This window comes from Passer montanus, unplaced genomic scaffold, assembly GCF_014805655.1.
Source record: "Passer montanus isolate IOZ18808 unplaced genomic scaffold, ASM1480565v1 scaffold3, whole genome shotgun sequence".
NCBI classification, from domain to species: domain Eukaryota; kingdom Metazoa; phylum Chordata; class Aves; order Passeriformes; family Passeridae; genus Passer; species Passer montanus.
In genome coordinates this window covers 16,189,202-16,214,759 of record NW_024367707.1, presented here as the reverse complement: position 1 = coordinate 16,214,759, position 25,558 = coordinate 16,189,202, and the positions used below count along the sequence as shown (strand labels likewise).

General features: G+C 39.8%; 1 protein-coding gene across 7 annotated transcripts in view; it reads right to left on the bottom strand.

Moving 5' to 3' along the window:
- Positions 1–25,558, bottom strand: part of MCF2L (MCF.2 cell line derived transforming sequence like) — a 148,159-nt gene that overhangs the window by 89,474 nt on the left and 33,127 nt on the right. Inside the window, exon 1 of one of the 7 annotated variants that reach the window (XM_039714383.1) lies at positions 6,666–7,840. The exons of the other annotated variants lie outside the window; for them this stretch is intronic. Coding sequence (XP_039570317.1) covers positions 6,666–6,786 — 121 coding nt within the window. The 5' untranslated portion in view covers positions 6,787–7,840. Of the gene's footprint in view, positions 1–6,665; positions 7,841–25,558 lie in introns of those variants that run through there. 7 annotated transcript variants of the gene reach the window in all.

The window sequence follows — 25,558 nt, the reverse complement described above, 5'->3', positions numbered from 1 at the left end:
AACAAGACTTCAGAAGGTTACATGCCATACTCGAATCCAAGAGCAAGAAACAAGCTATGATGTTGGATAAACTGCTGATTAAAATAAAATCTTTTGTGGGATGTTTTTTAGATCACTGAGCAAGAAATGAAACATGAAAGTTGCACCAATCTCCGCTTCCTGCTTTGGAAGAAGATGTAATTGCTCCAAACTAAGATAAAATAAATAAGTAAATACAAGAGCTGGCTTTAGTCAGGAAGTGCTGGAAATCTTAGAATAAACTTTGATCCTTTTGGCTTAGGTTGCTTCAGCACGAGGCTGTGTGTGTTTGACCTTTTCAGGTAGGCTTAACCTCTGAGGTTAATTTGAAGATCATATGGGATTTCGTTAAACACTGTAAGCATACACAGTAAGAGGAAGTAGTGCAAACCGTCCTATTAAGCACGACTTCAGCAAAACTAAACAGATTGCAACAGCACATGAGATTGGCAGCTTCTTGGAAGAACAATGAAGAAGATAAAGGGAGTAAATAAGGCTACATCCTGGCTCCAGGACTGGTTCTGCCCAGAGAGTAAATATCTACTTGTTGACAGTTCTCCATGTGGGAAAGCAAAAGTATAAGAAAAACCAGTCATACTAACTCTAAATTATAAGCAAAGTCCCTCAGATTGTTGATCAGGGCAAGTCTAAGTTCTTTTTTTCACTATTGTATTTTTTTTCATATATTCTTCAGTGACCATGAAAGCAGGAAAAATATAAATTCCTACTAGCTTACTACCTATTATGGTAGTAGGTAACGTCATATATAGCTACTCCCTCTAATTAAATGGACTTTTCAAATAGCACCAATGGTCAGGAAGACATTTTTCCCCCATCTCAAGAGTCAAAGGCACAGTCAGATTTCATTTTCTGAGGATTCATTTTACATGTACTGAATAACTGAACTATTTTTCACTTTTTTTCCTCCATTCACATGTGCAACCCTTAATGTCACACAACAACATCCCCTTCAAATAGGTCTGTTCCCTGTAAGAAAACTCAAAGACAGCTTAAATCTTAGCAAACAGGGAAAAAGGGAGGTTGAAGAGGTTCAAGGGAGCAGGCTCATGAAGTTCAGTGTGGATCTACAGAAGAGGATCCCAGAGGCACAGTCTTGTATTGCCCCCAGTTCTGTGTGCATGTCTCTTACTCATTAGAGACACTCTTAAAAACCTTTGTTTTCTTGGAAAAAATCATCATCCAGGAGCCTAAAAGTGGTGGTCTGCATAGCAGCATCCCAAAATTTATTCCTTCCTTATTATGCACACAGCTGGAGAAGTAACATTCTTTCCTCTGAATGAAGGCATCCAACATTTGGAAATAGTAACTTTTACAATGGCGCAATTCAAAATATTCTAATTGTATTCAAATCACTTCTTTAACACAAATAATATGACATAATAAGCAGTTTCAGGAATCTTGAGTGGGACCAGTCTCACAAACCTGCTGATAATGTCATGCTTCTCAGATATTTCTACTTCCTATCACAGTATGCACCTTAACGTATTGTAAAATACACTTCTCAAATCATGCATTTCCTTCAATTTTACTTTTTAATACACAGAATAAAGTTTTTAAAATTTAAAAAAGAAGCCAAAAAAGAGTTAAAAAAAAAGAAGCTAAGGTCCCTCAGATTTATAGGATGAGTCAATACAGACACTTAAGGAAGAAAAGCATTTGCTGGTGTTGCTGAATTGGTATCTGAATAGTAATAACCTCTTTATCAGAAAGCATATACTGAGCACATCCCTATTAAATTGTATAATGATGCTCTGAAAATAATTCCAGGGAAGAAACAGTTCACTTTTGATGGACAGCCTGCTTGGGAACTTTTCTGTCTCCACAAGGATGTCTCCAGCTATGTCTGGTTTTGCTGATGTGCTCACTTTTCACCAAGCAACTTGCCTGACCCAAATAAATAAATTAGTTATTAAATGATAATAAGTTTGAGGAATGCTGTCTGAAAAAGAAAAAGTATATAAAAGCCTTATTTGAAAATTTAAATCCTAAAATTCCTGATGTTTTACTTCCTTTGGGAAAAGGGTTTTTAAGTACAACCCAAATACAACCATTTACCACTCAGACTCTTCAATGATGTGTTTTCTATGAACAGTGTGTTTTCAAGGATCAATGAGCCAGCAAAGTTTATATTAAGACTCTTGAAATACATGGGTTTTTTTGGCACATATAAAACATGTTTAAAATGTTTTATTAAAGAGCACATCCCCAAGCCACACACCTTACACAACCCTGACTTAGCAGACTACACAGGTCTGTTTACATTTACAAGATCTAGGAGTTATAAGTTAAGCCAACTTACCCCGCGCTACAAAGTCCAGCCATGAACACCATTCTGAGAAAAAATAATAACTCTTCATTTCTGCTACTGAAATTCCTCTCTGATCCATCGTCAGAGAAGAAAGAGGTCCACTTTTCCCTTCCCCTGCTCAGAACAAACTGCTCTGAGAAGGTAAGAGCTTTTGCATTACCTGAACTTTGTTCCATAAATACAACAGGTGGCACAAGATGACTTTACAAATATATTTTCTCCCACTAATACTATTGTTCTTGTAATTATCTCTTTAATTATAGTGTTTTCCCCTCATCACCACACCCTGAATATTTACAGACTGCTGATACACCCAGTGTCTGATACAGTATATATAAGCATGAGCCCTTAGCATATTGTTCATGTTAGGCTTTAACAAAACAAAGCAAAACTGTTTCTCATGCAGATATTCACAATGCTATCTGGAACAAGTCATATTGAATTGCTCACTCACAGGTCCAGTTTATCATCTCTGCTATGGATCACATCTAACTCTCTTCTCTATCTTTCTGACTGAAAAAGTGCACGAGTATTTCAAGCAGGACAGGTCAATCAAAGTCCCAAGCACAGAAACTCAAAATCGCAAATTAATCCCTTTTAAACACCTTTATGCAGCCAGCAAACAAAGGCACGAATGCAGCAAACAGTAAACACAGCCTCACACACCTGGACCTCTCTAGTGTGGGGACTAAAGGAATGAAGTTGTGGCAGACTTCAACACTGAGCAGAAATGCTAGTGTTTGCACAGGCTCCAGGCAGGCTTTGGCTACACTGAAGCCTTCAGGTACTTAAATATTTCTGCTATTTTTGTGTGTTTAGTCTAACATTTCCTGCATCCACATATTTTTCTAGCCTGTCTACAAATCAACTCCGTCTCTCCTTACAAGAATGCCCAATACCCCACAGAAATACTCATACAGCTTCAGGAAAAGATGTATCCCATCTGCAGCCCCTTGGCTGACACAGATGATGCTCTTCCTCTAGACCCTTCTTCACTCTTTGTAGTGGATTATTCAGGTTATGGATTAACCAAGCTCTGTCTCATCCAGTACAAAAACCTATTAGGATGAGATACCCACATTACAGTGCTGCTCTCTGTGCCTTTTCACAGAACTTCTTTGGATTGGAAAGACCCTGTGACACAGACAGTCTCCACAGCCACCTATTCATCACACTCCTAGAACTACACACAAAAAAACCCACCCTAGAGCTTCAGTCATCTTTGTCAGCAAACCAACCTGAATCCAGAATGAAAAGATGCAGACGACAGGATGCCTCCAAAGATACTCCCCATCCATACCACACGCAGCACAGACTGAAGACAGATGTCTCTGGCATCTCCCCTTGCCAGACTTGTTCTACAGCTCTGGGTTCAAGCTGACCTACTGTTTCCATTGCTTAGAGGAAGCGAGAAGAGGGAGAATCTCAAAGCACAGTCTGTGAGCACTACGCTGGGATGCTCGTCACAAAGGGACACAGGAAAATCTCCCCTGCTGACGGGAGACAGGTGTCCCCAGAGAAGTGCTCAGAGCCACCGCTTCCCAGGGCTGAAACCCTCCACAAACCCACAAGTGCTGTCCCACCTGCTTGCAGTCAGAGATGAAGAGGCACAGAAGGTACAGAGTCAGGGATGGATTCAGAAAACACAATGCTGTCTGACAGCACTCACTGCACCAGCCTGGGCCCTGCCTGGCCAGGCAGGAGGGGCCACATGGCACCTGGTCCCAAACGTCTGCATTCCAAAGAGCAAGTGTCACCAGAGCCAGGGTGAGCGGATAAAGGCAACACAGCCTGCCCTGAGTAAAAGACACCTGCAGAGAACAGCACAATGAAGATTAGGCCAAGCAGGATAGATCCAACTGCCAACAAGCTGTAAGTAAATAAAGTCTGCTTTGTTAAAATGAAAATAAAACAGAGATGGATTTGATGAAGTATGATGACTCTGGAAGCCAGCCCAGCTTCTCTTATTAAGGTAAATAAGGTAATGCAAAATCAATACATGAACTAGGACATTTATTGTTCAGTTAAAGGTTTCTATATGCTATATTAAATATTTAACATGCAGGGAAAGGATGAAGTGACAGCAAAGCACACATGCTCTCAGCAATTTCCAGACATGGTAATGAAGAGAGAACCAAGTCTTGTGGGACTTGGCACAACAGGACAGAGCAGCTCAACTTTGTCACGAGGAGAAGAGAGATCCATACATCAAGGGATTCATGGAACCACAAGCACATTTACTTTGGAAATACATTCTGCCAAAATTGTGATTTCATCCAGCACACCTACAGGACAGAAATGTTCTCAGGCTAGAATACCTCTCCCTTTCCACAGTCTAAAACTTTGATCCACCTTCTGTGTAACATTTGTCTGCAAGTGCCACTGAAAGATGAGGTTTGCTACCAGGAAGGCAGGAAAACTCCTATCAGTCCAGAAGGCTATAAACCACCTTTGACCAAAACAATGGAGTAATTCTTACAGCATATACATGGGTAACATTAAAAGCTTGTAATTGCTTTCCTACTGTCAACATAAAATGGGTAACAGGAAGGAAAGGAAACGAAATTTTTGCATACTTGAAGACTTCAAACAGAAAAGGCTGCCACATGATCAAAAAGAGTTTTGGAATAATAATAAAGATGGGTGGGAGACAGAACAGACAGCTTCCTACAGAAACATACTATTTTTTGACTATACACACACCTCTAAATAGTGAAAGGAAGATGTAAGTAAAACATGATTGCATAGAATTATAAGATTTATATTAAGAATCTTGGTCTAAAGGAAATTAGGCAAAAAATAAGAATATTATCTGTTAGAATGTGGTCAACATATTAAATTTGTGTTTTTCTCCCATGTAGTCAATGCTTTGCCTATACTTTGGATTAGCTCCAATCCATTAATGAATGGCCAGCAGGTGCTTGAAAGTCACAAGAACATAATTATCATAAAATACTGGGTGAAAGTAGTGGCTATGGACTTGACTGCAGTGTGAGTGCTACCAAGTGACAGTTGAATCCTACATGAAAGTAAGACTGAAATTTGAGGAGACCTTATTTTGTTTTGCTTTACAAGATGGCATTCCATATGGTTAAGATACTACTAAATTTTCCCTGATTTTTCTTTACTTTTATTAACAGCAATTTACATCAAAACTTTTTCTAATCTCAAATGAATAGAATTAATTATTAGATTTTGATAATTTACTAGTAAGCACTGCTAAAAGTTCCAAATCTTGGCCTCACAAATGCCCAGAACTGGTACGTCAGGAAAGGTGAAATCTTTACATTTCAGAAATTATATAAAAGTTTATTTTAAAAACCCTTATAATTTAAAATCCAAACACAATAGATAACAGAAGACACAGTGAGCATAGTAAAAATGAAGGTGTAAGGAAATAAAATCACCAGGCAGGCAGTTTTCTCTTTATAATTTTTTTTCTAAGAGTAAATGTCAACATCAAATAAAGGAATACTGAAAAGCCTTTAGAATTCACAAAGGTAGCTTAGTTTATGTTGATGTAGATTTCCAAAAGAATTTTAAAAGAAACAAAAAAGTTCCTTTTCTTTTTTTTAAAAGATCATAACAGATCACTGTGCAAAAAAAAAAATTAAATTTTTAATTAATAACTGAAAAATCTACTTCTGCTTATCTTAGCCAGTCAGGGTTAACTCATTTCAGAGAAAAAGAAAAAGCCAAAATGTAGCTTTACTAAACAGAAAGATGATATAATTATCAGTCACAATAACACATACTGTATGAAACAGATTTTGAGACTGAGTAAGTGGTGGCAAAGTCCTAAATTTAGTACATTACAGATGTGATCAGAGGCTTCTTGATTCTTTGAGTACATTTATAACTATTTTCTTCTGCATAAATAGGTATACTTTTCAGGAGAGGAATACTCAAGCAATGTTCTTCTAGAACATAAAATGAGGGCTGATCTAAAGCTTTCAAATCTGTGTTATATACTGTCATACACCTGGAAATGCAAGTAAAAACAAGGTGTAACATTTTTCTCCAGTAGGTACTGGTAACAGGGAGTAATTACTATCATGAGTAGTACCAAATATTGATAAAGATTTGTATTTTTTAACTGTAACAGTTGCTGGATCCCTATATGAGTACACTTTCAGAAAAAAAAAAACCAAAAAAACCCAAACACTTGTTCCTGCAAGAATTATCAGTTGAAAGACATCAGTAACACAAATCCTAGGCTGCTTACTGCTCACATTAACTCACATGCTGCTCCAGTTTAGTTGCAACATTCTGTGTACACACACATCACACTAGAGGATCACACATACATTCACCTCACCAGAGCATATTTGATGTGGGTTATTTCTTGAGTGTCTTCTGCCATGAGGGATTTGGAAGAATCTTTGTAGGATCCTAAGAGGACTTTCATGTCCTTCCCTTAAAAGGCGGCGTTGAAACATGGGTGTATCTTCACCAAACTATTCAGCAAAGGAAATAAAAGATCTCCTCTTTAGAATTACTCTCTTCTAACACACTGGAAAACACTCTGATTTCGTTTTTAAATGTCAATGGAGCGTGAAAATACTTTGTCAAATTCAGATGATATCAAAAATGATGAAAAGGGCCTCAGATTTGAAGTCCTAGAAGAGTGTGCAGTGCAGTTATTTGTATTGTATATGCCTTTCTTCAGGAGCAAATATCTAGTTCCATTAGAAAGGAAAAAGAAAGATCAGTTGCAGTTAATGCACTGAAAATACCAAGATATCTTCTGCATGAAGCTGCAACACGCTCTCAGTTCCTAGCACGCTGCACCCAGCAGACAGGACATCTTGCCACAGCTTCAGTCTACTTTCAGTGTGATCAGTATGAATAAAGAAGTCACAGCTCCTCACACAAGCAGGTCAGACTAGCAAGTGACATTAAGCAAATTTTAAAATGTGCAAAACTGTCTCTATTTTAGTGTTTTATCCAAAATAACTATATCCAAACTAACAGCCCTGCGCTGTTTAGGATGAAGGAAAGCCCCCACAAAACATCCAGGCTGTCAATGCACTTCAGCCACACAGGGAGATCCAGCACCAGGGCTCATCCCAAGCAGCTGGTACAATCACAATTGTACAATCACCTCCTTCTTCACATCCTTCTCCTTAACGTGAGGGATGTCCAGCTGTTGCAAAGAAACTCACGACGTTCCTCCTGAAGAAAGGCAAGTTGAACAACTTTCTTTTAACTTTACCGTCTTGCTTGTAAGTTCACAGCTCCGCACTCCGAAGACAGAAACCTCACACTGACACTTGCTGCATTTCCTACTCTGTCTCAAGCACCTGGTATCCTTCAGGGACAAGTGCTATGCTCATGCCAGAGAATTAGAAGCAAATACCATTGTGAATTCAATGCTGTCAATTAGAAACTCCTCTTCAGCTGATTTGCCCAAAGTTAGACTCCCATCATCAATACAACTCCTCTTCCTCCCCCTGTATCTGCATAGAGGACTAAGCCCTTCAAAGGCAGAGCCCGTTTCCAGAATATGTGAGCAGAGAGGTCTTACGAGAAAAACCTGGGTCTTCCTGGGAGTTAACAAACAGCTAATAGGAAGGAAGGGAGGGGAAATGAATCCCAGGCTTTCTTAAAACATATCAGGAAACCCTACACTGTCTGTTCCCCCTGTCTCTTTCAGTGCAGGAGAGAGGAAATTGATAATGCTGCTTTACTTGGCAGTCAAGATTTTCCTCTCAATTCTGTTTAACTATGTCCTGTATGGCCACAGATCTGCCACAACCCAAATATATACCAAATACATGTTTATGCACATCACCCTGAAGAAGAGCTTTAAAATATGCTGTATCATCTATTACTCTGAAAGCAAATTCAAACAGACAAACTTTAAATAAAGTCACATTGAAGTAAATATTAAATACCTTATTACAAAGTATTAGTATGCATACACCGTGTTAACAGAGGATAATTATTACAATCCTAGCTGGAAGAGGTTCAACTTTCGACATGAAATCATGGACAAATGTGACAATTCTGAAATGTGACAACATTCAAGTGACAACAAGAAAGATATTTTTTTAATAATTAAAAACAGATGAGTTTCATGCAAATATCACTTGTTTGGCAAATTCATTATATCAAGTAGATGGACTACTGCATCTTGTAGCTGTGCTACATGTCCTGGATCAAAGCCTTTTCAAACTTATTTAAGTACCCTGAAATTCACAGGAAGGAGGGACAGGAACAGCCTAGTGGTGGAATGCCACCATGATACACACTGCCACTGTACTGTGTACTCAGGGTTCAAAGAAAAGAGGAACTGAGGTCAGGCACAGCATCCATATTGGGCAAAATTCTGCATTTTCTTGTGCTGCTTGTCACTGGGGGCACAAAGCAGCAGGTCTGGCCACATCAAGGGTAACAACAACAGCCACAGAGACAGCACTGCAACGTGTCCCTTGCTGAGTTTCCCAGTGGGGGCACCAAATGTGGCCAGGAGATGTCTGTGGCCATTTGTCAGCCAGCAGGGCTTCCCTTCCACCTTGTTTGGGGCTCTTGGGACACATCAGAACATCACCTAAGGACCCCTTCTGACAAATCAAGTGGGATAAGGATGAAATTACACATCTTTCACCAGCCAAGCCTCCCTAGAAAATGAGGTAGATAGGATAAGAGAAAATGGCCTCAGGCTGTACCAGGGAGGTTTAGATTGGATACTAGAAAATATTTCTTCACAAAAACATTTGACAGGCACTAGATCAGGCTGCCCAGGGGAGTAGTTTAGTCACCAACTCTGGAGGTATTTAAAAAGACAGATATATATGTGGCACTTAGGGACATGGTTTAGCTGTGGACCTGCCAGTGCTGGCTTAACAGTTGGACTTGATCTTAAAGGTCTTTTCCAACCTAAATGATTCTATGAAAAGTGACCCTTTGTCCCAGTGGTGTTTTGAGCGTGTGATGACACACACCAGTGGCACATGGTGAAAACCTCACCAGCAATTCATGTAGGGGATTATCACAAGGAAAAAGGATGTTCCCCTTTCTTTCTTCACATATCAAATGCATGCAGAAGATTGATGACTTAAACTGTAAAGTTGGTAAGTACACACAATCCTACTGAAATCTAGCCATTAGCTACATCCCTGTCCATAAACAAGCTTTTAATCTTCTTTCAAGCACTCAAATTTGTGCCTAGAAGCAAAGAAATTAATCACAACAATGGCTATGGTAGTGCGCAATCAGAAGGAAACAGATGGTGTAATGCACTGTTTTCCAAACAGCAGCAGCTTCTATCTCCAGGAAAATAATATGAATATTTTCCCTTGCTGCTGGCATTACTATAACAAAAGCTCCTATTTGAAGGACATCTCTGCTCTGTACAGCATCAGCAAATTACCCCAGAGTTTATAGACAGCAATATTCTTTGAGTATTAGTTGGCAGAACCAACTAGACTGCACCTATCTCTCCTTTCACATCACATAAACAGTAACATTCAGTGGGTAACACCCCTCCAATTATCTTTAAATGACTGCAGACAGCCTGATGGAATCAACACAATCGTGGCAATGAAATAGGGCTTATTTTTCTCATGCTTCATTTCCAGGTCTGTTTCTGACTGCAGGCAGAGTGTTGCACATTGACAAAGCAGCAGCCACGCTGACCTAGAGCTGTACACTCTCTCTGATTCCTCCTTTCCCAGGGACCCACAAAATACATTAAAACAGTGACTTCAAGTTTTCTTGGGAATCATTAAGATGCCATCACTTTCTTCACTACTAAATGTTCCTACTGCTCCTTTTGATCTTTTTGTTTGTACAGAGACCTTATCTTTACAGGGCATCTCAAACGCCCCACTGTGATTTTTCCTCCAAATCCTAACAATTATTTACAGGCTCTTCCTTACATCCTCACATTTGATGTGATGCTGAAAGATTCACACTAAGGAGCATGTATCCCTCCTAACTGTACAGAGCAGCAGGCTCTGACAGCAGAATCATCACTGTTCTAGAGCTTTTTCTAGATTTATTCCATTTCTCCACACTTCTTTATACCTCCTGATAAACCACTACCCCTGGTGTTGCTATTTCTCCTATTGTAGACCATGTTTTTCAGAGAAAAGAGTACATCCCACAGGCAAGAAACATGGCAGCTCTCATGCACTTCAAGATCTCACCACACACACAGGGCACAGAAGTACACCTGTGCACCCTGGATCTTCCACTCACCCTCTCATTTTCCCTGGAGCTCTGGCAGACAGGAGAAACTCCAGTATCAGAAGTGCCTTCACACCCCGCCCCCCATAACACCCAAAGGGCTGCAGGACTGATCTTACAGGAAAAATATAAAAGACTCTGAAAATTACACGGGGAACTGCATCTACCATATCTGCAGAGCTCAGAAATTATTGTTTCTTGGACCAGTTTCTAAAAGCAAATATAAGAGCACCTACAAGCTAAATCTTGCCATATGAATCTTGCAGCACACTTGCAGTAACAGTGGAAATGAAATGAGGGGGAAGAAAAGTGAAAAATGTTATTTAGATTTTTCTCTTTAAATCATATGTCATCAATTATGCCCTACATACTTTATTTTGTTGAGAACAGTCATACAAACTGAAAGCTAAATTGGACTCATGCTACATTCTTGTACAGACTGATTGTTTTGCACACGTTAAAAGTATACAAGTTACTTCTAATCTGAAATGTAAATTGTTTTGTAGAGTTGAACACCCACACAGCATAACAAGTTAGCACTGATTGTTACTATGCTTAGTCCTGAGCTTTTTTACAACCCTGTATAAGTGTTGAATTATGGCAAGTTGGTTGTGTTAATTTTTAAAATTGAAAACAAGTTGTCAAAGATTAATCCATGCCAGAGGCCAGTCACCAGGCTAAAACAATAAAGAGTCAACTAGAGGCAGATTTTAAATGAAAAACAAAATGTAGCTGAGTTGTTAAAGACACAAAGGTTGATATTCTTACATCCACAAATCCCACAGGGTTCTTGTAGAGTGAAAATGCTGAGAACTGTCTGAAAATCCAAGAAATATATAATTATTCCATGGATATTCTAGTTCATTTGCATTTATTATTTTTATGCTTGTTAGAATTGGACAGGTGTGCTTATTTTTCACTTTCAGATGACTCCAGCAGAATATTCTAGCAAAAAGTTCAAAAGAGGGTCCTATCAAGCATTCTAGAGAATCTGTCATGTGAAAACATATTTAATAAAATACCATTACAGAGCAGCAGAAGCTGGAGTGGGAAGAAATTTCAGAAATAGGTATGAATTAAGATATATCTGGGTGAACCTAAACCCCACTGCAATCAAATTCATTATCTCAAAAAAGCGTAGACAGAAACAAATATTCTTAATATTTTGATGTTGATTTATTAAGGGCTGGGTGTTCAAAGAATTATTTGGTATCACAAGACATCTAGACAGAAACCCTAAATTAAGCTACAAGAGTGAATTAGGTTAGTTGTCCAAGCTTAATCCTAACTGGATGTATCTACTCAGAGACAAACCACGATTGTAATAAGCATCAGATGAATATAAGTAGATCAGGACTGAGATAAATGGACAGCTTGCATTCTATTTATACTTGCACATTATGCTGCTGAGCCACTTCTGCCAGTCTTTCTTTACAGCAGAAAGATCTCTCAAAAAAAATTAAACTAAAATAAATCCTAAACCTGATACAGAGTGTTTCATAATTTAAATGTAAACTAACAAACAAACAAAAAATTACAATATGTAAGATTAGTGTTTCAATATCCTGGAATTGTTAACACTTAACTGTCAAGATAACAAAAAGCTCTTAAAGCCTAACATCTGTCCCTCTAATTTAGGTAATCTTACATTGCAAGTCTGAATCTCCTGAGGGTTAGCAATAAATGTGACCCATCTCCAAAGGAACAAGTTCCTTCACCATTAGCAATAGAAAATACTCTGGAAATCACACTGGATCAGAGAAATAACCAGAGGAGAATGTCTTTTTATGATCAGCCACATGAAGTGGGATTTAACATTTAACAAGACAGCCCTTCTACTCTGTCCTTTCACTTTTTCAAGCAAATAGCAATTAATTTCAAAACTTCAGAGATGTTCTAGGAAAGAGTAAGGAAACTGCATATACACTGACAAAGACCAGGGGGTGATAACATGGGGAAAGCCTGATTAGTACCCAGCGCCAATGCAAAGCAACAGGTAAGTGCCATTGTGATACTGGAGCTAATTATGCAACTGCCACCTCCAGCTCACTCATTTACTTAAATTCTACCAGGTAAAATTACCTGGAAGGTGGCAATTACAGGTTGCGATTGAACAGATCTGTCAGAGGTAGGAGGTCTACATTTTTGGTTGGAAGTGAAATGTTGCAATGTATTTGCAAGGGTTAGGCCATAGTGTGCACCAGCCAGCCTGGTTCTAAATTTGTTAACAAAGCCTCAAGAATTCATCAAGGCTATTGGAACATAAACTGTGCTAAATTAAAAAAGAAGCAGCTGAGAAATCGAATACCAAGACTGCAAGAACTAGATAACAGAGGACTGTGAAACACCTGGACTGTAACCAGTCATATACTCTGAGAAATGCAGGCAGAAAATGAGTGATCAAGACAAAGGCACCAATCAAGAAGTGTGTACTTAGAAGTTTGTAGAATCTATAAATATGTGTGTAATGTAAACAATAAACTGCTTCTGCTTGATCATATTGTTCAGTTGTTCAGGAGTCCTGGGTTTCCCGCAATAGTGAAAGCATGTCAAGAGGAATCTGCTCCTGGAGACAGAAGCATAAGAAGCTCCTGGGAATTATTTCAGACCTAAACTTGATGTGGACCCCTACTTTCACCCAACCACAGTTCAGCACCCGACTGCTGCTGCTCTTTGAGCCCAATGCAAGGGAGGGAGGAGAGCACAGCAGGTGGGGGCTTGTAGAGAATGCATTTTCACAGCAAGACAAGGAGAAAGAAAGTGATGGGAGACTTTTGGTGCAATCATCCTGTGAAGCCATTGCAAGAAGAAGCTGCTGATGATAATCAGATAAAACAACTGGAAGCAAAAAGAAGTGTCTTAAGATGGTTTATCAAATACAGCTTTATTAACTATGTCCTATAAACATACTATTGTTCCAGGCTTATCAGCCATTCCTTGCTCATACATCCTGAGACACAGTGGTCGTTCCCATCATGTACCAGCCAATAATCAAACTCAGGGACTCAGGATAAGTAGCTGACTTTATACATTGAGTTATGCTAACAAAGGCTGTGTTCAAAAATCACCTGCATCTAATATGTGCATATACATGCGTATGCAAACACATATGAATTATAGAAATTAATAACACATGCAGTCAACAACACTGACTGACCTTGCAGCAAACAGCTCTGTGCAGAATGAGCTGGGGAAGGGAGAACCAAAATCTGACATGGGAAAACTCTGGCTGGCATTTAGGAATCTTTGATTATGCTCAAAAGAGAATTCTAATTCAAAAGTTCTATCTTTTAAGAAGTACAGCAGGTACACAGTACTTTCCCATCAGGTTGAGTTCTGGCAGAAGCAGGCAGAGAAAGGGTTTGAATGCATTTACACTCTAGACAGTTGCTGCTGCTTTCTCCAACCGGATCTGCAGCATTCGAGATCAGCAAACAGCTCACGCGTGAAACCTGTGCTTCCTCAGTTTTTCCAAAGGAGACCAAGCACCTGGGAGCACATTTCTCAGTTGTTCAAGAGGGGTTGATTTTGCTGAGGGCCAGGAAAATGCAAACCCCTAGATTTTGAGGAGGTCATTTCCTGCAGATGATGCCTTAGACAATCATGAAATACAAAACATTATACAGACCACTGCTGGATCAATGGACCCAAACAACTCCCAGCAGGGGTGGGCCCTGGCTACAGCTTCAGGTGTTCTCAATAGTCTAACATGTACAGAGGGAAATCACTGCTGAGCACCTACACAAATAGAGGATGTTGTCTTGTACTGCTTCCACAGGCCAGGAGCATCCTTTCAGCCTTCAGTCTCTGCTACCCTAAACTTCCTTCCTGTGAAAAATTTTCTCTGTTGCATGTGCTTTGGACTCAAGGGATCCAGTGCTCAGTTCTCACATCTTCTCTTATCAGACTTCAATTCTTCTACACTTTTCACAATCCTCTCTTAGTCTCTTGATGAATGGGCTATTAATAAAATGAGAGTTTTCTGTTGAGTGGCTGCTTTGAAATTCTTCTGCATGCACATACACCAATTACAAATGTATATGGCAGTAATCCACTCAGCACAGAAGAAGTAGTGCTATTAATACTTTACAAAGCTTGTATGCAGCTGTAAGTAATACCTTTTAGGGACCTTTCAAAAATGTTGCAAAAATCCAATAACTGCATACAATTTTTCTCAGGTTACTGTTAGGATCCAGCACAGCAGATTGTGTACTGCAATCTTCTGAAATGGTTATAGATATAAATCACAGAAGTGTTTGGAGAAGGAATGAGATTTTCATAATATGAAATATTTTAATGAACATTCATTAACTGCTGATTTTGATGATGCTCGTGTCAGCCTCTAGCAAAGTAGGATTTTTCCCGTGTTCAGATAAGCATGCTTAATTGAACTGGGATGAAGGGATTTCTGGTGGGATGTTCAACAGTTTCCTAGACAGTCAAAGTTTTAGTTTGTTCAGAGTTAGTTTGCCCATTCTGTTTATCAGCTACTCAGCTTAAACAGACATATTTTAATTACACAGTCATAATTAAAGACATAAATATATCTAAACATAGTGAGAGAGAGACCAAAGGTCTTTATGCCATCTGGAACTGCAAAGGACTACAAGTCCATGCTTCAGTTGAGTAGTTCTCTGAGAACTAAGAATCAACAATTTCCTTCTGAAAACCTAAAATAAATGCTGTATGATATGCAGTTACTATCACTGTAACCTTTAAAAAGACTGAGAAAATCATTCCATCTATAGCATCTTACCAACAAGCACCAACACTGAATACAGCCACAATCACACAGGCACTTTGTTTGACCTGACTCCATACTGCTGCCAAAAGGAGGATTCCTGCTCCCAGTGACTTCTTGCTTCCTTTGTGTGGCCATTTGCATTTGTGCAGCCCAACAGTGAATTATGCATGGATATGTTCCAGGCAGGACAAGCAGAGACACGTGATGTGGTTCCTGGCTGAAGAAGTCAAATATGATGGTACACGAAGGGGCATGTGGAAATCTGCTGAAATTGTTAGTAACCATTGATTTCCAGGTTGGGTGCATTATTAAATTAATATTTCCTAAAATAGTATTGCAAAATGTGCTTGTGCTTGGATTCTTCAGCTGAGATGTTCACATGGTTTAATAAAATATCACTATTGCATAAATAAAATAAAATAGCACTAATAGCATAAATCATGTCTATTTATGGCTGTACACTTAAAACCCAAATAAAGGCACAATGGGTAAATACATCATTGGAGTTACAGTTGCCAAACAAACTATTACACACCAAAATGTGTTGAAATATATTGAAGATTTTGTAAATTAAATATATAAAGTAGAAACAGGCAGTGATGAAATCATGGCTCCTCTTGACATACAGCATGGAAACACTGGGGGAAATAACATCATTCATATGTAAGCTACTAAGAAAGAAAAAGCCAAGACATTACCAAAAAAATCATAGGTTACACCTTAGCCTGCATATTCTCTGATGTGACTAAAGCCCTGCAAAGGACACACTGTGTGGGTCCCCATAGCTGTAGAGCCATAAAACCAAAGGTTAATTCCAGTTAATAGTTCCTTTCTCCCTCCAAAATTTTGATCTCCTTTGTTAAATTTGGATTCACAGATTAATTTTTTCCAGACATTCTAAATGCTGTCAGTAAAGACAGCACTGTGACAGCAGTTTTTATGTGTTCCTTCTTTATACAGAAGAAATGTTACACAGGCATTCTCTGCTGCCCGTTAAGGATGTGTTTCTGGAAAGTATGATCACTAAAAACATTATCACATTGCTTCACTCTTCATCACCTAACTGATTTAATCAACCCCAGTTTGAAGAAGATGATGATGTCACTGAAGATGGAACTATGGAGGAAGAGGTGCACAAGTGCTCCCATTAAAAGACATACTGAGGACCTGGTCTGAGGGATGCAGCAGTAGGGATCTTAAAGGAGGGTGATCTGCTCCAGAAAGCTGGCATCTCTTCCAGGTGACAATTACTCCATCCACCATGTCATATATACTGCCCCTGTGCATTTAAACTGAATGTATTTTAGTCTCTGCACGCATCCCATCTTCCCCACAGAAAAAGTCATTTGCTTCCCAAACAACATCCAGGATTTCACCTGGGTGGCTGACAACAGTTAGCAGAGCAGGATGTTCAAGAATCAGTAGTGGAATGCCAAACCCAAGGACAGGATCATACAGAGAACTGGTCCTCTCCTTGTGCAATCCAACACAAATCAGGGACATGGTCATAGGAGTAATCTTTGCTCAGATTTGTGATGTGTAGGCCACCCGCCCCAGTTATGTACAAGTCTGCCTGGGGTATTTTTTGTTTTGTATTATTAAATAGAAGCAGGACATCTGAAAAGCATTATGTAAACTGACTTGCTCCTTCAGAAGAACATATGGGATTCCCAGATATATCCCAGGAGTGAGAAGCAGGTAAGAAAACAAAACAAAACAAAAAAAAGCACAGATACTGCAGTTCATGTTAAATATATACAACACCCAAATATTTCAGAACTCCCCAGCTGCTCTTGAATCAAAATAAATTCAGATCAAAACCAAAGTAGTATCAAAGAAAAGGGCAGCTACTGAGTGCAGAAATTTTGCAGAACACAGGTTTAACTTTACTTTATAAGGTTATTTATTAAACCACAAATTATACTCTGCTCTGCTTTGCAGCTACATGCCTGGACTTTGCTGCTGTTCTGGATACTAACACTATCTCACCACCTTTCCCTATGTACAATCATTTAATTATCTTTAAACATTTAAAACAATCTGTGATGACTACTACGATATATGCATATGGCAAAACTAAAAACCCCACAGTAAATAACTAAAAACCAACTGACTACTACAAAAATTGACACAAATTTTAAGCTGCAAGGTGATATATACTATATGCATATGGCAAAACTAAAAACCCCACAGTAAATAACTAAAAACCAACTGACTACTACAAAAATTGACACAAATTTTAAGCTGCAAGACCTAGAAGCCATCATAGAGTCGCTGTGCCTTGATCCATTTAGAGCGAGCTGCAAAATTTTCCGCTCTGCCACAGTGGCACTGGAGCACCTGTACACCTTGCTGCAAAGGTTTTAACCTGCAGGAAAACGTCTAACACTGCAGAATACCACCAAGCAGGTGGCACCAAGCCAGCCAGGCAACAGATCTGATATGCCCTGTCTGTGTACCTATGGACACAGGAGACTCCTGAACCCCTCCTGGATCATCTCCACTGTTGGAGGCATTCAAGACTCAACCAAGCATGTCTCTAATAATCACATTGGCTTTGAGCTGGTGATTGGTACAAGATGATACCCACAGAAGCCCTTTGCAATCTAAATTAGTCTATAATCATCTGGTCCATTTAGCTCCCTTGCTGTTATTCAGTTGTGCTCACTGCTTTGATTCCCACAGAGGAAAAGGGAACCATTTTCCGTGCTTAATTTATGTCGGTTATTTCAATTTCCTAGTGAATTAATAATTTAGCAGAATTTTATCTTCCTCATTTTAGAGTTATGCGAAGAGGCCAAGTGGTAAAGTAAAACATTAAATTATTTACAAGTTGTACACACATGCAGGCAGATAAATGGTGCATCATATATTTAACAGTTGTTAGAAAGTACGAAAACAATAGGCATAACAGCCAAAGTCCTTTGTCTAAGTAGAGAAAAGTAATCTTCAAGTTTGTGTTGATTTTTTCAGGCATAAAAAAGGGCTAAAGCAAATGTATTCAAGGTAGCTCCAAAGTTTGTACAAACTTCAGAGCTACCAGATGAAGCAGTTTCTGTCTGCAAATGAAGGAATCAAAAACTTTAACAAGGCTCTGTTGCCCTGCTGGCAAAATTCTTCACAAAATGCAATTAAAACCCTGTTCCATGCTTTAGAAAGATGGAATTGAATAAATCACAAGTGTGCAGAACTGTCAAGTGTTGGCACGTGATTAGGTTGTCACAGACTGGGAGAATAAATTAAAAATTCATTTGTAATGGGTGGACAGTGCTGTAAAACAACAAACAAATCCTAAATCCTCAAGTCCTCAATTACCAGCCCTATTCAGTTTGCTTGAATAAAAGATTATGTCTTCTTATTTTGGTGCTCAAGAAATAAAGAACTAATATTAAACTGCTGAATTTTTATACAACTCCAAATAACCTCTACACATGATGAAAACAAGGACAGCAAACAGAATTCCTCATAATTTTACCTTTCTAAATGTATTTATTGCCTTATACACGCAGCTGAACAACTTCCTTCAAATGAAACTTAACCAGAAATAGGTTTGGACAATTGAAATAGTTTTGAAGCATTACTCAAAGCATACCATGCTCTGAGTATTTTCTACAAAGAAACTGCAAAGCAGAACAAAATACCACTACACTTCCCCTACCCCACACCCCATAACTTCACATTCTTCTTGAAAACTGATTTAAAATATATTTCTTTCTTAATGTGCATATATTTCACACAAAGACCTTCTGTTAAAATTCATCTGGCTATCTGAACCCCCCTTTCCCCTGAATGCACACAGAGACACATAGTCATTAAAGGATTGGCAGAACAAGATCTCCTTTCTTTTCTGAAGGGGGCCCTTCCAACAAAGGACCTCCGAAAGCAGTATTTATTGTTAGGTGCTGGGTGATGCAATCTTCTACAGCAGTAAAGACCAAGGATCTGCTTCCTCCACGTCCTAACAAGGAGACACATCTTATCCACACTGTATTAGCATTCTCCTATCCTCTGTTTCTGACAAATTCTTCTGGCATGTCACTGACTTTAAGTTCAGCAGGAACCCCTCTGAGCACCTACAAGCAGCTCCACCACAGCCAGAAGGTCATTTTCTATCCACAGGGTGTTCAGCACATGAGCTCTGGCAGAATGACAGAAAGTGAGGGGGTTAAAGCACCTGCAGCCTTGGGGCTTGCCACACCTCCCCAGAAACACTCAGTGTGGTCTGGAGCTCACTCCTTTCCCTCATGCAAGCCCCTGCCTCCCCTCACTGGTAGAAAAACCAGCAGGTGTGGGAGGTAGAAGGATCCTCTGCACAGAACACGGGGCTGCTGGCACAGGGGGGACACCAGCGCACAGCTCAGGGAAGGCTGGTCAGTGAGACTGCAGCAAAATGGGGAAGGAGGCTGGACAGAGTCAACTTCTAGTGAAAGGAGACACTACAAGGAGGCCTGAGGGAGGAAAGGAACTTGGTACTGAGGAGGGACAGCTGGGGACTGAAAGGAGTGAGGGCAGAGGAGATACAGGCACTGGAGGGGAGGTGTGGTGTCAGCCTGGGGGCAGCAGATGGACCTGCTTAAGACAGCAGTAACAGGATGAGAGTTAACCTCTCAGAACTCTGAGGAGAGCAGAAAGCACCTCTACCATGCAAAGGAAACTGCTTCTGGCTTTGCCAGAATGCTCCCGTGCTTCCTGCTCCGTGCTGGGGACTGATCCTTCCCTTGGAGTAGCTGCTGTGCTGTAGTGTCTCAGAGAAAACAGGTGAGGAACACTTGGGATCATCCTGTTCATACTGCATCGATACAGAAACCCTCCCTAGCATGCAGGCAGGGATAGAGGGGAAGTGTACATGTGCCAACAACGAATCATAACAAGAAACAACATAATTACTTATTTTGATAAGTTTTTATAGTCTACAGGGTGCAATATTTAATAAAGTATTAAGCACATAATAAAGTATAAAGCACAATGCCTTGGGTGAGAGACCTACTCTTTCATGATCTTAGAGCAGACAGAGCAAAAAAACCACCAAAGGCCTCAAAGGAGCAAACACTGGGCAGTCATACAAACCTAGATGTACCTTGTTTCTTTTTTAGAATAAATCTCATGCCTCAATTCCATGATTTAAGGCACTTTTCCAACTGAAAAATGAAATGTAAGAGCTTGAATATATTCTCAACAAACTGCAACACAAGAATTGATAGCTGACACGAAGTATAAAAATAGGTATCTCTCACATTAACTTTGCAAATATTATAAATTATAATAAAAGTTAATAACCAGTATAACATTTAAGATTAATAATTTAGCACTGAAAAATAAGTTTGCTATGAATATAGACTTCTAGATGAAAACACAAGCATCTTACAAGTATGTTTCATATCAAGGCTAGAAAAACAGCAAATAGCTGCCACAACAATCAGTGGTTTTTTTCTTGGACAAACAGCAAATCTTAACAATATTTAAAGCTCTCAATAGAAGGCTCGGAAAAAATTAAAAAAGATGTCTCATTAAAAAAAATACTTCTAGTTCTTATCATTGCAGCTGACTGTTTACACATACTTGAAAGTTTTTACTTATATAATGTACATTTTGTCTCTAGTTTAAGCAAACATTTTGCTCTGATTTTGGACTCAGCTAAGGCAAATCTGTAAATTGATAAACTGAACCACAGAAAGAAAGAAAAATGAAATACACAACAAAATGTTGCTTTTTTGATTCAATGTGCACACAACCTTCAGCCTTGTGCCTTCCCAGACCACCATCCCATGACATTTGTTTCTTTAGACATAGTGCACTGATAAACTGAAGCACAGAAAGAAAGAAAAATGAAAGACACAACAAAATGTTGCTTTTTGATTCAATGTGCACACAACTTTCAGCCTTGTGCCTTCCCAGACCACCATCCCATGACATTTGTTTCTTTAGACATAGTGCAAGATGAAAATGCAAAGGAAATAGAGTCTTCTAAGTCAGTCACTGGTTGCACTTCGATCCTATTTACTCACAAGGTGAGTTAAAAATGTGGCACTTGAAGAAATTCTGGTATTGGTTTATAGATAATCAGAATCTGAATTTCCTTGTCATTTCTAACTACACAGTTTTGATCTTCAAAGCAAAATTTTGCTTAGCACATCATGTATTTGTTTTAAGAGGTGTGAAAAAAATTAAAAAATTAAAAATTGGATAAGTGGTACATTAGAAAATGTATATATTGCTTAACATATCATGTATTTGTTTTAAGAGGTGCGAAAGAATTAAAAAATTAAAAATTGGATAAGTGGTACTATAAAAATGTAACTATTTCTACCTTTCACAGCAATCAAATGAAATCTTGTGTGAAAACAAACTGTGTGCAGATATCACACCTTGAAATTAGTGCAGGCAGGGGATGGAATGAACCAAAATGTTTCTATTTCACACAACATGGAAGACTTGGAGTCTGATACTACACCTACTGAAATGAACTCCAGAATAACTGATGAGCTCCACATTCAATTACATCTTGACAGAAGCATGCAACAAGAAACTAGGTTTAATGGGCAGATCTCTGCAGAAATCAAGAACCTTCAGTGCGGTAACAGACCAGGGAGCTTCTCTCTGCTCTGCCAGTCAGCAAACCAACAGCCAGAACATTCAAGATCCATTCAGATCTGAGGTTAACCAAGACAGTAAACTTCTAAAGAGATGATGGTACTTGATTCAGTTATCCAGGAAACACAAATTAAGGGAGATGGTCACAGCAGTCATGGCCCAGCCCTGCTCCTCCAGTGCCACGGCCTTGTGGCCTTTCTCACTCTTGCCCTGGTATCAGCTCAAATTAAATGACCTCAGGATGAGGCAGGGCAGGCTGCAGATATGACAGTGAGCACACTTCTCTCTCCTCAAAAAAAAAAAAAAAAAAAAAAAAAAAAAAAAAAAAAAAAAAATTTTTTATAAAACCCTGAAGCACAGAAAGAAAGAAAAATGAAAGACACAACAAAATGTTGCTTTTTGATTCAATGTGCACACAACTTTCAGCCTTGTGCCTTCCCAGACCACCATCCCATGACATTTGTTTCTTTAGACATAGTGCAAGATGAAAATGCAAAGGAAATAGAGTCTTCTAAGTCAGTCACTGGTTGCACTTCGATCCTATTTACTCACAAGGTGAGTTAAAAATGTGGCACTTGAAGAAATTCTGGTATTGGTTTATAGATAATCAGAATCTGAATTTCCTTGTCATTTCTAACTACACAGTTTTGATCTTCAAAGCAATATATTGCTTAACATATCATGTATTTGTTTTAAGAGGTGCGAAAGAATTAAAAAATTAAAAATTGGATAAGTGGTACATTAGAAAATGTAACTATTTCTACCTTTCACAGCAATCAAATAAAATCTGGTGTGAAAACAAACTGTGTGCAGATATAACACCTTGAAATTAGTACCAGGCAGGGGACGGAATGAACCGAAATGTTTCCATTTCACACAATATGGAAGACTTGTAGTCTGATACTACACCTACTGAAATGAACTCCAGAATAACTGATGAGCTCCAAATTCAATTAAATCTTGACAGAAACATGCAAAAAGAAGCAAAAAGACTCAGTCAAGAAACTCAGTCTAAACTGGCTTAATGGGCAGATCTCTGCAGAAATCAGGCACCTGCAGTATGGTAACAAACAGACCAGGGAGCCTCTCTCTGCTCTGCCAGTCAGCAAACCAACAGCCAGAACATTCAAGATCCACATTCAATTACATCTTGACAGAAGCATGCAACAAGAAACTAGGTTTAATGGGCAGATCTCTGCAGAAATCAAGAACCTTCAGTGCGGTAACAGACCAGGGAGCTTCTCTCTGCTCTGCCAGTCAGCAAACCAACAGCCAGAACATTCAAGATCCATTCAGATCTGAAGTTAACCACGGCAGTAAACTTCTAAAGAGATGATAGCACTTGATTCAGTTATCCAGGAAACACAAATTAAGGGAGATGGTCACAGCAGTCATGGCCCAGCCCTGCTCCTCCAGTGCCACGGCCTTGTGGCCTTTCTCACTCTTGCCCTGGTATCAGCTCAAATTAAATGACCTCAGGATGAGGCAGGGCAGGCTGCAGATATGACAGTGAGCACACTTCTCTCTCCTCAAAAAAAAAAAAAAAAAAAGAGCAAATTTCTGTTTAATCAACCATCAGTTTAATGGTTCAAACCCCTGCAAGGTACCCATCTCTCACCTGATACAAAGAAAAAAGTGTGTTTAAAAAGTGGTTTGGGATCACTGTTTTGAAAAACCTTAAAAAATCAAAAACTTTATTAAAAATTATTGCTGTTGGGTTTTTTGTTTGGGTTTTTTTAAATGGTCTCATTTATTAGGTAGCAGCAACATGGTTTATTAATAGCAGTCAAACTGCTGCTTGACATTAGAAACTTTTGTTTATGGAAACTGCAGTTCTGTTGACTGGACATCTAACAGCTGTCAGAACCTAATGAGTTCACCAAGTGTTGACTCTACGCCATACAAACCCATAACTCTGCATCAATTATGGCAAAATGTGATATTTTACATCATTTTTCAAACAATATTTAAAATATAGGGGGGAAAAAAGCTACAAAGTGGAAACTAAAACACTAGAGCAAAAATGCTATTTCATGTCTTAACTGTCCAAAACATCACATTGGCTGCTTGCTGACAGAAGCAGCTGAGGTGAAGAACAAGACCAGGTAGCAGCCCAGATATCCCAGTTTCTGTGGAGTGGCGCTGGCCAGACGCCTCCCAGGCTGCCTCCGGGTGAGACGGGTGTTGCTGCTCCCCTGGGCTCCCACCCTTGCTGTGCCCTGACTTTATCAGGGAGGGGATGCACAAGTGCCAAGCTCTGCCTCGCCCTGCTCCCTCCCATCCCACCTCACCTCACCTCTAGGAAAGGAAACCCTGGTGACTGGGCTGGGCAGGAGCCACAGCTGCACTCACCTCTGCGACCAGAGGACCGGCCCTGCCAAGAGATACCACGGGGCACACCACCCTTATTCGCCCAAACAAAACCGCTGCTTGAAGCCCGCTGGCAGCACTGTGCAGTGATGTGCCTGACCTTATTTCTGCTGGGAATGTTCCTCCCTCCCTCCCTCATCAATTCCACCACGCTTGTCTGATGTTTCCCTTTCTGCTGTGTCAAATACAGATAACAAGTTACTCGAGGCAGGGATCTGTCCAGAGCAGTATAGCTCACCAGCAAAGGGCTTGGCAGGCTGTACAAAAAATGGAGCAGAGCAAATGACCAGCCTTTAAAACAAACACAATTTCATTTCTTCACAGCTTAGTAATTTACTAATTCATTGCTTAATATGTTATTAGCAAGACATTTTAAAAATCAGGCTTTGACTCTCAAAATTCCTTTTAAAGGCATAAACAGTTAACCTAAGTTCTTCTCTCTGCAATTACCAATGCATTGATAATTTTCAAAGTTTGAGGTCTCCAGCATTAATGATGCTACAAAATCAACCCGGACACTTCTAATAACATTTTCCTGAGTACTTTTTGACTCCAGTAAATTGTAGCCAGAGCAGCTACTTGTGAAGCACTCTGATCGCTATGGGGTGAAGGGGCCCTGATGGACAGGGCAGCCCTTGCAATCCCAGACAGGCTGTGGAGCACGGTCTGTGGAGAAACTGCAAACGCCCAGCATAGCACCCAGCATGGCCCTGCACACAAGAGCAGCACACAGCTGGCAAGGCTTGTGAGAAACCCACACAGCCTGGCAGGGTCTGTGGAGAAACAAGATCTGCAAACACCCAGCAGAGTACCCAGCATGGCCCTGCACACGAGAGCAGCACACAGCTGGCAAGGCTTGTGAGAAACCCACACAGCCTAATCAGCAAAAACACCCCCCTGTAAGGCTGACGCACAGCTGATCTGCTGCCAGGAGCAGGCAGCAGAGAAAAGGGTTAGGAAAGAGTCGAGAGTGCACGTACACGTCTTGCTGCCTTCTCTTCCATGCGTATCTTAAAAATTGAATATTATAAACTACATTTGTTGCTATTTAAGGACACAGGTCTAGCTCTCTGTACCAGCCACGCATCACATGTCTCACATGTCAGGGAAACTTGCAGACTGGTTGTCAAACCAGCGAGACTGCTGGTCCAGGGTGGTGATACTGGTGAGTGGGAAGGCTCCTCTGTCTTGTAGCACTGTCTGCTCCTGCTTTCCTTCCCAGGCAGGATGCACACCAAAGAGCCACCAGCCATGCTGCAGCTCAGGGAATGGCCACGTGCACAAAGTCAGGAGCTACTTGATGGGAAAGGATG